Genomic DNA, 12,634 nt, shown 5'->3' on the forward strand with positions numbered 1-12,634 from the left:
CAAAGACCAATCAGTCTTTCTTCTAATATGAGAAGGGAAGAGGACAGGCATTACGTTCTTTGATACACTGTTGTCTGAATGCACAGCTAAAGAAAGGGTTATCAGGGACTGGAGAGGTAGTTCAGCAGCTAAGAGCACTGACTGCTCTTCCAGAGGTCCTGAGTTTAATTCCCAGCAACCACATGGTGGATCACAACCATCTGTGATCTATGCCCTCTTCTGGTGTGTCTGAAGATAGCAACAGTGTACTCACATACATACAGCAAATCTTTAAAATCAGTGTTCAGTATATACAGCTTGGAAGTTGAGACCCAGAACTCCTAAGTGTCCTTGTGAGTGAGGTCACTATGTTCAAGTGGGTGACCATGAAGAGGGAGGGACGAAGGGATGGAGGGAGGGAAGGAGGAAGGGAGCTTTGATACTTTAGAAAAACATGCAACGCCCAACATTGTTAAAAAGAGGTAAGCCATTTGGTGATAAAAATATACTGAAATTCTTTTGAGGCCCTCAGGTAAATGCTCACACGAGTAGTCCAACTCTCTTGGTCCTTGTACATATGTTGTGGCTTCCAGATGGCCCCTTCTTCCTCAGTACCACTGGTGAAGAGTTGAGAAGTGGGCTGTCAACGGTTTCCTGATGTGTTTTGCTAATACTCGAGGGTCACCGTTTTGGTTTTCAGGTATTCATTCAGGGCCTCCTCACCTGGGGAGAGAAGCGTAACCAGTAGAATGTGCACAAAGATGAAGGTCTGTGCCTAGGCCAGCACTGGTCAGGTTCACCTGGGTCATCATCCCAGGGCCTTGCTGACTTGCAGATGGATTGAGTTCAAGGAAGTCCCTGATACTAGCCATCCCTAACTGTCCTTGCCCAGTGCAGATGTTTGGAGGACCATAGACCGTGAAACGGTAAGGGCTTAGGGAAGCCTTCCAAGCCCTCTCAGGACCGGTACATTGGTTGGTGAGCCTGACCTTCATCTTGTTTCCCTGTTCAATGAATCCTACCTGTGTCTCCCTTTTCCAGTCCTGTACTCAGAGTGCTGTCTGTTGTGTTACTTAAACCAAGCTGAGTTGATTACAGGGGGCAAAGCTTGGGGACATTTCACTTGGAAGAACAAGGAAGGGCAGCTTCCATTGCTGGGTTGAGATACTAGACCATGGGTAGGCTGGGGGCAGAGCACCACAGGAAATGAATGGAGATGTCAGAGGGCTGCCAAACATGTCTTCTCATTAGAGTAACCCAGGCAGAATTGCAAACTCTAGTTCCTAGCCTATGCAGAGCATCACATCAACTGTCTGGATCCTTGAAGCTCCTCGGTGGCTGTAACCTGAGAGGGAGCCAAGACTGAGACAAGCTGACTGAGGAGATGTCACACTTGGACTGCCAGGTGAACTGTCTTAGGGTAAAACAAGCCTTTGCCTGTTAGTCACACCATCAGGGAACAAGCAGAAATGGTTGCTTCTTATGTTTTAGACCCAGAGATGGAAATAAACTTTTCTGAATCCCTGTAAACACACTGTCAGAAATGATTAGGAAAGAGAATCTAATCCTGAATGAGCCAGATGTTCAGATAAATTTCAATAAATCCAATGTTTTCTATTTCAGAGTCGTTTGAGACTTGTAGCCCAGGCCGGCCTCACATTTGCTGTTTGGCCAATCTAACTCCTTAAGCACTGGGTTACTGGCATAGCCCGCCACACCATGTGCTCCTGTCCTCCGTGTGTTTTTACAGCTACTGTTTTCAATCCGTGGAGGACTGTGTAGAGCAGGAGGGGAGCTCTTCAGTTGGTCTGCCCGGCTCTGACTTCTCTGCCCGTGCCTGTCTGTGCAAATCTGGGCTACTCCCCCAGACATGTGATTCTCTGATCTGAACAAAGGAGTTCCTAACACCTGTCTGCTGGGCTCTTACGCTCAGCAGGTACAGTACTAGGATTAAGCCCAGTGTGGCATCAGTGTGGCCTGAGGTGTGAGAGCAAGTGCTGAGAGTGAGGTGTGTTGGTGCTGTGCCTATCTGACCCTAGAGGCTCAACAGCAGACCCTTCCTCCTGTCTCAGCGAGCCTGCAAGACTCAGCTCAGAGACAGGACTGACTCCTGAAGCTACTTATGCCCCAAACATCACTGAACCCAACAAGACTAACCCAACATTTTAGCTAAAAGATTTTACCGGTGAGAAGGCACTCTCGGGCAAGCCCCATGACCTGAGTTTGATCTCCTGTGGTGCCAGGAGAGGACAGACTTTGACAATTGTCTTCTGAACACCACGGTTGCTACGACACACTCACACAGGCGCACAAATACTTGAAGTTGTCTTAAGATGCGGTCAATGTTTTTTTTTTTTTTTTTTTTTTTTTAATTTTCCAGTGTCCTTTGTAAAGTGCCATGTAGGAGATGCCCGTCGAAGGACGATGCAACGTGGATGCACAGGAACAAAATAAGCCACACATACCTAAGTCTTTTCCAAAGCCAGACTGCTTCACTCCACCAAATGGGGCCGCCACATCCGTCTTGTTGTATGTGTTAATGAAAACCGTTCCAGCCTCTAGCTTGTCACTGACATACATGGCTTTGTTGATGTCTCTTGTGAAGACCCCTGAGGCCAAGCCATATTCAGTGTTATTTGCTCTCCACAACACCCCATCGATGTCCCTATGTTTCCAGAAACAGAAAACACCATTAAAAGTACAGGAAAACAGGGTTGCTTTCCTTGAAGGTTTTCTGCATGTTAAAACGGGACACTTCTCAGGCACCTCCTTAGACTTTATAAGTTTTAGGCTCCAGGCCTACACTGAAAGCCGCAGGAGATACTATAATCCAAAATACCCCACTCTGCACATGCCCTGTAGTGCCTCTTTCCATGTGACTGGCCTCATGTTGTTTAGTCTGTGAGGATAGTTGGTCGAGTTTCTTCTCCCTGGTTTTCATAGCATCTCTTCTGAGTACACCTCTCTCTTCAGATCTCTGCAGGATCAAAGCTCTCCAGTGCCTCCCCTAAACCCTTCCCAGATCCTGTCAGTCTTCACCTTAGTCTTTGAGACAGAGTCTATCCTTGGAGCTGGAGCTCACCAGTTAGTCTGGATTGGCTAGCCAGCAAGCCAGTTATGACCCTCCCGTTCCTGCTGCCCCAGCCCGTGTGTTCACACTGACTGCCACACCTAGTGTTTTTAGGTGCTGAGGATCTGCTCTCAGGACTTCGTGTCTGCATAGCAAAATTGTACCCACTGAGCCATCGCCAGCCCCCAGATGCTCCTAATTATTTAAGTAGTTGATGTATTCTTAGGGTGGAGAATATTCATCAGTCACATGCTTTATGTCTGGCACAGGGCAGAGGCAGGGAAGTTAGCTAGCTGAACCCCAAGTTACGCCATATGCCTTAGGAACACACCCATTTTGAAATTTAGAAATGATCATAATAGGCCCGAAGGATTCCTCTTTGGCAAGGTACATGTGGTCTTCCACGCCTGTGAACACAGTGGGTTCCATGAAAAAGCCTGTGAGGAAAAACAAAAGCATCAATTACAGGTGAAATGGGTCACTATCACCCCGTAGTTCCTTCAGCCCCACCCCCAATAGAAGAGCGGGGTTCCTATTTCGAGTTGGCCTTCCTGGCTGCCTGTTTTTTCAATGGCTTTACCACGAAAGCTTAAAACATGTCAAAGCAGAGAATGTACTTAACAAAATAAAGTATTCCTATGTTACCATCTGGGACTTGGTATTTCTCCCAGTGCCATGTCTTCAGGCAAGACCCAGACTCCAGCTCTCCCTCCCAAGCACTTTGGAACAGGTGAGGCAAAAAAAAAAAAAAAAAGGCATTTAAAGGACGTGACCACAGTAGCGCTCACACTCGAGAAATTGACACGCGCCCTCCGTCGTTTGATTACCACCTTTTCTGATCTAACTACTTAGGAATGAAATAAATCTACAGGTGCACTCGGTGGTTCAGTTTCTCACGTCTTTTACTTTAATATTTCCCCCTCCTGCCCTACCCCTCTGTAGCCCAGGCTGGTCTTGAACCGCTTGCCTGCCTCAGCCTCCCCAGTGCTGGAGGTACAGGTGTCTGCCACCCTGCCCGGATATACCGTACATTATCTTGCCATTTTTAATTTGCTTTGCTGTTGCTTTGTTGAGGGTGGCGTTTGTTTCTCGATATAGTGTAGTCATCAAAATAATTTTAATAATTGGGGCCTGGAGCGAACTCAGCCTACGAAGAGCACCCGTTCTGGAAGAAGACCAGGTTCAATCCTCAGCACTCACAGGGTGTCTACAACCAAATGAAAGCTCCCCGGCAGACGATCCAGACCCTCTTCTGACCCAGGCCTGTGTGTGCTGAGCAGGTTTACATACAGGTCAAACACCTATATACATAAAAATTTAAAAATGATAACTCTTATTAAAATAATACTTTCTGTGCTTGCCTGTGTGTATTATGCATGCACCGCATGTGCCTGCTTGGTGCCCACAGAGAGCAGAGTCGGGTAAGTACTGGAGCTGGAGTTACAGTTGTGAGCCACCCTGTGGGTGCTGGGAACCAAACCCGGTCTTTTGGTAGAACAGCCAGGGCTCTAAATCCCTGATCCTTCTCTCAGTTCTTTTTCTACTCTATCCTTTTATTAATCCCAAGAATTCTGTAGAAATGTCCCCCATGTCACTATTTGGTCTTCTGGAAATTCAATTCATCCAGGAAACAGGATAAATACCTTTCATTTTATTTGCAACTACCAGTACCAAGGAGCCAGTACACATTAACAGTCAAGACAGTAGTTGTCTCTGCTTTGGGAAATCATAACATCAGACCTGCCTTAACAGCAGGTCCCTGTCAGACTGACAAGACTAGATATGGCCACCCAGTGCTTGAGAACACCACCACACCTGTTTGTGCACAGGGGAAGGGGCTTTGTTGGGATTCTGTAAACCCCACCCCTCATTTACCTAGCAATAGCCAGGTATGCTCCACTCCAGTGACCTGACTCTATAAAAGGGGGTACTTGCCCCTCCTCCCTCCCTCCCTCCCTCTCTCTCTCTCTCTCTCTCTCTCTCTCTCTCTCTCTTTCTCCCTCCCTCCCTCCCTCCCTCCCTCCCCCTCCCCCCTTCCCCCCTCCCTCCCTCCCTCCCTCCCCCCCTCTCTCTCCCTCCCCCTCCCTCTCTCTCTCTCTCTCTCTGACTCTACTACCCTCTTAACTCCCTCAGGACCTGAATAAACTATTCAGGAACCAGGCGTGGCTGGTCCCTTAGGGGGAAGGGATTCCCAACATCATGGGCCCCCCCAGATGCAACCCCCTCGCCTTCAGGCCTTACCGAACTTCCTTGGGTCATATACCCCCCCACACACATACTCTAAATCCTTTTTCTAACATTGATGCCAAAACCCTTTTAACAGCAGGCTTAGCCCATCAACGTGATCCATTCCCTCCGTTCTACACTGGAAACCGAGGCTTAGGAAAGCAGTGCCCCGCCACTGTGCCTTCAGCTTAAAAAGTGGCCAGGCAGGATAGAAAGATGATTATTTTTTGTCATGTTATAATACCACTTGATTTGGAGAGATGCCTTAGTGGTAAAGGGTGTGGACCACTCTCCAGCTCCCTGTAACTGGAGCTGTGACTCCAGAGGGGCGTGGCAAATCTGGAGTTTGTGCACACCTGCTTTCACAGGCACGTAGCCACACATACACATCCCATTCTAATGCAGGGCTGAGCAGCTCTCAGGCAGAAGGGGTTGCCATCCGTTCTGGCCTTGGGGTGGGATGCGAGCCGTCAGGCAGGTGCTCCCCCAGAGGGATTCTGACCTGGCCTCTGCACCTGTCTTCCTCCATACACCAGTGTGGCCCCCTCCTTCACCCCAGTCTCACAGTACTGCAGCAGCTTTTCTAAGTGGGCTTTGTGGTTTTGGGGCCCGTGGTCTGTAGATCTGTCCAGAGGATCACCAATTTTCATCTTTTTAATCTCTTCCACCTGTATAGATAGTATACAGTCCACAAAAAAAGAAATCCTGTTAGTCGAAACAGTGGGTACCCCTGGCCGGGCCCCTGCTAGGCACATGGTATACTGAACAGCTGACAGATGTGTGGCTATTGGCTCTCTGCAGCTGCACCGGAAGTGGGTATTCAATATTTCCATGTTACAGAAAGGTAAATCAAGGCCTTGAAGGGGTTAAGTGGACAAAGGCCAAGTTCTTAAGTGCTCTTTGCTAAGGATTACAAACCAAGCACCACCATGTATCAAAATCCCGAATGATAACCTACCCAAAGCAAACTGACATGGAGTGTCCCATTACATGGCACCGTAAGGCTCTCGATAGCAAAGAATGTATAGGTCTCACATAGCCCAGGCTAGCTGAGAATTGACTATGATCTCAGGGCCGACCTGGCCTCTAACCCCAGGATGGAATGTTCTGGTGAGAAGTGATCACACCGTTCCTCATTGGCAGATCCACACTAGATTCTTATCCTCCCTGTCTTCAACTCTGTCTACGTTTTCTGACCGTTACTCCAGTCTGGTGAGAAGGATGGCCCTATAAATTTGAATATCAGTCTGCTGCTCTGTGTCTCCCATGGAACCCTGTGCCAGAGAGATGCTCTGTGAGACAGGTCCATATCTGCCTGCCTGTTTTTGTATTACCAACACCGAGCACAGTGTGTGTGGCATTGCTAGATGCCCAATAAACAGCTGTTGAGGGGCTGGCGAGATAACCAGAGGACAAGAACACATGCTATTACAGAGGACCTGAAAGGGAATTAAATTCAAGGTGTGATAATCCTGTTGCTGGTTAGTATATTTCAGTCTTTAATAATTAAGACCTTCCACTATCTGGCAGTCTCTGCAATGCTGAATCTGCTCTTTTAGGAGAAATATCTTGTCAGTTGTTAGCTAGGAAATTTAGGGCTTAACTGCTTAACTGCCTCCTCCGGACACCTGGACGCCATCGATTTTGGAGCTCTGGAATTCACAGTCATTAGCGAAGCTGTAACTTATCTTGTATAAACACTGCAGTGCCTGGGACTGCAGAACCCCAGAGTATAATTAGCTCTTGTGTAAATGCCAGGTCCTTGAGAAGAGCCCATCCTCTTACGAAGAGGGAATGGGGTGAAGAGGTCATTGTATGGGGCTCGGGCTCCTGACTTCCTGGCTACAGTGAGTGTTGGGCAAGCTTTTCTTCCCAGCCCCCAACTCCCTCATTATAAAAACCTCCAGCTTTCAAGCCTCTTGGTTGATACATCTATCTCCTGCATGAGATACGTATCGGCCCGGAGCTCCGTCATTAAACTATCTCGTGCTTTTGCAACAAGAAGGTCTCTCGAGTTACATTGGGTAATCCCGTGTCCTGAGACTCGAGTGGGGGTCCCCGAAAGGGGGTTCTACAGACCGAAGCTTGCTTCCTAGTACCTACATCAGGTGCTCATCACTTCCTTTGACCTTTAAGGTATAGACACAGACACACATACGCATGCCTGCCTTAGTTGTGTGGGGTGGTGTGTGGCTTTAATCCCAGTAATTGGGAGGCACAGGCAGGCAGAACTCTTAAGTTTGAGGCTAGCCTGTTCATATAGGAAGCTTCAGGCCAGCCAAGGCTACATAGCAAGATCCCATTCATAAAATATTCTTTAAAAAAAAAAAAAAGAATAAAGTGAATGAATAAAAAAAAATGTCCTTTGTGTAAAACATGCTTGTACTGGACCAACTAGTTCATCAAGTGCTTGACATTTCTGGTCTCCGCTCTGGAAATCTCATCTAGTGTCAGATACTACAAGTCTCGATACATCTGTATGGTGAACTGGGTTCTAGTGAGACCCAAAGAGAATTATTCCATTAAACTCAGGAGCCAGGGATTCCTCTGTGTAACTGTCATCCTCTTTCACGGAGAGCCAATAGTTTATGTGTCTGCGTGTGTATGAAAGTGTGTGTGTGTGTGTGTGTGTGTGTGCGCGCGCGCGTGCGCGCGCACATGCCTGTGTAACTCTCGTGATACTGCTATTGCTGCCTCACATTGGAAAAGTCAGAAATAATGCCAGAAGTGATTACGGAGGAGCCCGCAGCAAAGTTGAAGATGCCTTACCACTCTGGTTACGAATTCATCATGGATGGCCTCTTCTACAAACAGCCGCCCTGCTGCAATGCAGTTCTCTCCTTTATTGAAGAACACTGCGCCCATGCCCTGCAGCGGCGGCACAAGGGAAGGCAGTGTCAGCATTGCACGCTGAACCTGAGCCGCACAGAGCCGCACCCCGAGCCTGCGACCCGCCCAGACTGCTTCCATCCAGTTACACAAAGAGGGTGGGACTTTATTGTGAGTGCACACGTTCGAGTGTGTGCACCTGCATGTGGGCCAGTTTTCATTTATTTTCATTGTTCAGTTTTGTACTGAGACATTAGCTGTTGAGACTGTTTAGCTAGACCTGCTGGCTAATGAAGTCAGTGTTGGGTGGGACTCCAGGACATACTGCCCAATCTGGCTTCTTACATGGGTGCTGGGAATCCAAACGGTCCCTGGCTGGTTCCTGATTGTGTCATCTCCTCTGGCCCCACATGTCACCCTCCAAAGGTCGCAGGCAACAGAGAAGTTCTGTTGGTTGTTAGTGAAGAGAACTAGGAGATACTTGTTTTGACTTTTCTCAGTTTGGGCTCATGAGCACTTATTTTAAAATGTAGATAGTGAGGGTATTCCTAAAATAATTTACTGCAGTAAAATGATTCTTGAGAGAGAGAGAGAGAGAGGGAGGGAGGGAGGGAGGGAGAAAGAGGGGGGGGGGAGGGAGAGAGAGAGAGAGAGAGGGAGGGAGGGAGGGAGGGAGGGAGAGAGACAGGTTGCCCAGGCTGCCCTCAAACTCAAAATCCTGCCTCAGCCAGCCTTCTCAGCCAATGCTGGGGATTCAGGCCTGCACCTCCACACCTAGCTCTCTTCTCCAAATGTAACTTTAGTGCTTTGGTGCTGGCAGGATGGTCCAGTGGGTTGGGTGAGACTACAGAAGCATGCGCACTAGCCCTCACATTTGAAGCAACACATGCTCCACAGTGCTGGGGTGAGAGCAGAGACCGGGGATCCCTGGGCCTTGCTGTAGTCTGCATTACCCTGTGCCTGTCACTCGAGCCTCCAGGTGGTATATAAGGGGGCCCTGATCATGGAGTGTGTGAGCCTCCTTACTGCAGACCTCTCTGCTCTCTTTAGGGTCCTTGCCAGGGGGGGTTGGCTGAGAATGCACATTCCGCCACCAGAGTCAGTCTCTAGGAGGCTCAGCACCGTCACGCTGACTTACTCGGCACATCTGTCTCAGACACAGGGAGAGGATTCACCCAATTTATCTGGCATGTTTTATATAAAATGTTTCCACACTTTGAAATAGCATAAATCCCTTAGGGCACAGAATTACTAACGATCCTGTGGCTCCTCAGCTGGCATCGTCTGTGATGTGATGAGCAGAAACCAGGAAATTGATCGTTGCCAAGTACTGCTTCGTTTCAAAGGGGTGGAGCGTTGTGATGTCTGTCCTGGTTCTGAACCTCACATGAGCCTCCTGCTTCAGCTCCTAGAGTAATTAGTACTGTAGGTGTGTGTCACTAAACTGAGCTGCCAGCTACTCTCGGGTGTTTGTTTGTCTGTCTGATTGGTTGATTGATTGCTCTGAGACAGTCTCTAGCCCAGGGCAGCCTTGACTTCAAGGCAAGACTTAGAGACAGCATGTGCAGAACGTTGCACTTCTCACCCTCCTGCCTGTAAGTGCATCTGAGCTCCACATGACTAGTTTATATGGTCCTGGGATTCAAACCCTGGGTTCCATGCAGGCATAGGGAAGCCCTGCTACCCGCTTTTGCTTTTAAAAAGGTTTTCATATTAGTTTTTGGAGGCAGGTACATGAATGTTATAGTGTGTGTGTGTGTGTGTGTGTGTGTGTGTGTAGGTCAGAAGACAACTTTCAGAAGATAGTTTTTCCTTCCACCACGTGGGGCTGGGGATGGAACTTAGGCTGTCAGAAATGGAGGCAAGCCCTTTGCTGGGTTGGTTTAGACAATCTAACTAGAGCCCAGTTTCTAGAACAGATAAGAAGGGCGAAGTAGGCAAGATGCTAGCAGATAGGAGGGAGCTGTTGTAAATGCCATTTCTGAATAGGACACACAAAAGGATGACACTTATTATGACTAGCCAAACTGGATCCCGTAAACTGTATGAGATGTGTTTTCGGAGGAGGCAACCACAGCCTGGCTTTGGCTCACTCACCATCCGCACGGCCTTGTCGAGTTCACAGTCACTGAATATTATAAGTGGGGATTTGCCACCAAGCTCAAGGGAAACTTTCTTCAGGTTGCTCACAGCACAGCTGAGGAAAACAAATAGGGAAGAGGGGTTAGGGCTTCCCTCCCTCCCCTCTCACCTTTCCCACTACCCTCTCCCCCACTCTATTCCCCTTCATCACTACCCCTCTCCCACCCCCTCCCCTGACTATAAGTTACTATTCAACATGCAGAACTCAACTGAGCTTCAGAAATGTTAGGACCCTCATTTATGAGAGTGTGGCAGTGCATCAGAAAGTAGAGTCAGGAGAAACCATGTCTCAAAGACAGCAGGGGAAGGGCAGAGGAAGAGACAGGAAAGGAGGTGGTTCACTGCTAAGGTGGGCGGTGTAACAGCATTCATGTGCTTTGTGGCTCCTTTTGTTTATTTTGTTTTCTGTAATGTTCAAAAACTTCTGTGGCCAAAGGATGAGGCTTCTCAAAGGGAAATTCACCTTTAAGAATCCAGTTGTGCTGGGCTAATGCCTGGGCTCAGCGGTTAAGAGCACTGACTGCTCTCCAGAGGTCCTGAGTTCAGTTCCCACCAACCACACGGTGGCTCACAACCATCTGTAATGGGATCTGATGCCCTCTTCTGGCCTGCAGGTGTATATGCAGACAGATTCATTAAGGGAGAAAATGCATAACTAAATTTAAAAGGAAAGAATTCAGTTCTGTGAAGGTCTGTAGAGCAGGAGCCAGCCTGCTAGGCCTGTGGGTGGGAAGCAGGTTATTTATTGTGGTTTTTGTTTTGCAGTTTGAGTGGTAATCATGATAAACCACGAGAAGCCAGTCCCAGCCTTCAGAAGCACTCTCTCTCTCTCTCTTTCTCTTTCTCTCTCTCTCTCTCTCTCTCTCTCTCTCTCTCTCTCTCTCTCTCTCTCTCTCTCTCTCAGAACAGATAACATGGTAGAAAAAAGAAAAAGTAGCCCACAAAATCTTCCATGCCTCGGCACCCATTTTGGTCATTTTGATTAAATTCTATTGTTTTGGGTCTAACCTGCCACATCTCTTACAACTTTGTGCTGTCGTGTTTAGATGTGCCAGACAAGCACCTGACCACAGAGCTCCGTCTCCTGCCCGTGGCCCTGAGTTCATTGTAGACACTGGAGAGCTTTCCTGGCTTTATGTATCTCTGTGTTCCTCAGTGATAGCAATCCCTCCATTTGTTGTGGTTTTTCTCTAGTTTTGATGATGGTGGTGTCTTATGTTTGTTTTGGTTTGGGTGAGTGTGCACATTCATGTATGTGTGTGTACATGCATGTATGTGTGGGTATGCATGTGTGTGCACATTTATGTGTGCATATGTGTGTACATGCATGTATGTGTGTGCATGTGTATGCATGTGTATGTGTGTTTGTATGCTTGTGTGTGTATGTGTGTACGTGTGTGCGTGCATATATGCGTGTGTACCTGTTTTGTTGGAATGACCTTAACCTCTGACCTTCCACCTCAGAGTGCAGAGGTTACAGGGTGGACGACCTCATCTGCTCTCTGCAGCTTATGGAATCAAACCAGGGCTTGGTGCATCGAGGCAAACACTCTACCAATCGGGCCATACCCCCAGCCTTGCTTTTCCGTGTTCCAAAGTGCTCTGCTGAATTCCAAGGAGAAGCCCGGTTGAACGGACTCCCTACAGCAAGTACCTTTGCATGATCTGTTTGCCCACGGAGGTGGAGCCAGTGAAGCCGAGCTTGCGGATGTCGGGGTGCTGAGAGAGCCGCTGTCCTGCGACACCCCCTGTAGAATTCATTAGAGGACAACAACACATGCCCTTTTGGGTTTGTGTTTGCTGAACTGGGCTTCCTTCTAAACTTGCGTTTGAACTACACTTTCCATCTTCTGCATTGATTACAAGTAGATTAAAACAATATCCTCAATACGGTTGTCAGTGCCTCCCCTTATTGATGGGTAGAAGTCTCTGTTGTAGTGTTGATTGAAATGAAAGCGGCCTACCCTTAGGGCAGTTTTACAACACTCTCCAGCCCCGCCCCCACACCACCCCACACTCTAGATTTCCAATCTTTATCTTTTATTACAGTAACTACGTTTACGATTGGTGAGCCATACTTAACGTGGTTCATTCTGGGCGAAGCCGGCAGTGGGCAGCAGCAGAACAGAGTCTGTGCCCTGCAGGCTTACCCGAGCCCGGAATGACGTTGATTACCCCCTTTGGGAAGCCTGCTTTCACCGTCAGTTCTGCAAACTTCAGAGCCGTCAAGGGCGTGACCTGGAAATGAACACAGTGATCACTGTCCTTACCAGGGCCCTGCTTCTTTGTGACTACAAGAGCACTCATTTGTGGGTATAGTGCATATTTAAGGTGCATGCTCAGACTTGGAGACCAGAGCAGAATGTGGTTGCCGTCCGCCATATTATC

At 48.2% G+C, this 12,634-nt stretch overlaps 1 protein-coding gene across 1 annotated transcript in view; it reads right to left on the bottom strand.

Annotated features, from left to right (window-relative positions):
• Nucleotides 1-646: 646 nt before the first annotated feature.
• ALDH1L2 (aldehyde dehydrogenase 1 family member L2) overlaps nucleotides 647-12,634 on the bottom strand; it is a gene marked incomplete at both ends in the record, with an annotated part of 43,857 nt that continues 31,869 nt past the window's right edge. Inside the window, 8 exons of the mRNA XM_080935240.1 lie at nucleotides 647-702; nucleotides 2,445-2,644; nucleotides 3,381-3,486; nucleotides 5,778-5,943; nucleotides 8,045-8,143; nucleotides 10,202-10,301; nucleotides 11,901-11,994; nucleotides 12,397-12,484. Coding sequence (XP_080791366.1) covers nucleotides 647-702; nucleotides 2,445-2,644; nucleotides 3,381-3,486; nucleotides 5,778-5,943; nucleotides 8,045-8,143; nucleotides 10,202-10,301; nucleotides 11,901-11,994; nucleotides 12,397-12,484 — 909 coding nt within the window. The remainder of the gene's footprint in view (nucleotides 703-2,444; nucleotides 2,645-3,380; nucleotides 3,487-5,777; nucleotides 5,944-8,044; nucleotides 8,144-10,201; nucleotides 10,302-11,900; nucleotides 11,995-12,396; nucleotides 12,485-12,634) is intronic.

The sequence above is a fragment of the Micromys minutus genome (genome assembly GCF_963924665.1).
Source record: "Micromys minutus genome assembly, chromosome: 22".
NCBI lineage: Eukaryota > Metazoa > Chordata > Mammalia > Rodentia > Muridae > Micromys > Micromys minutus.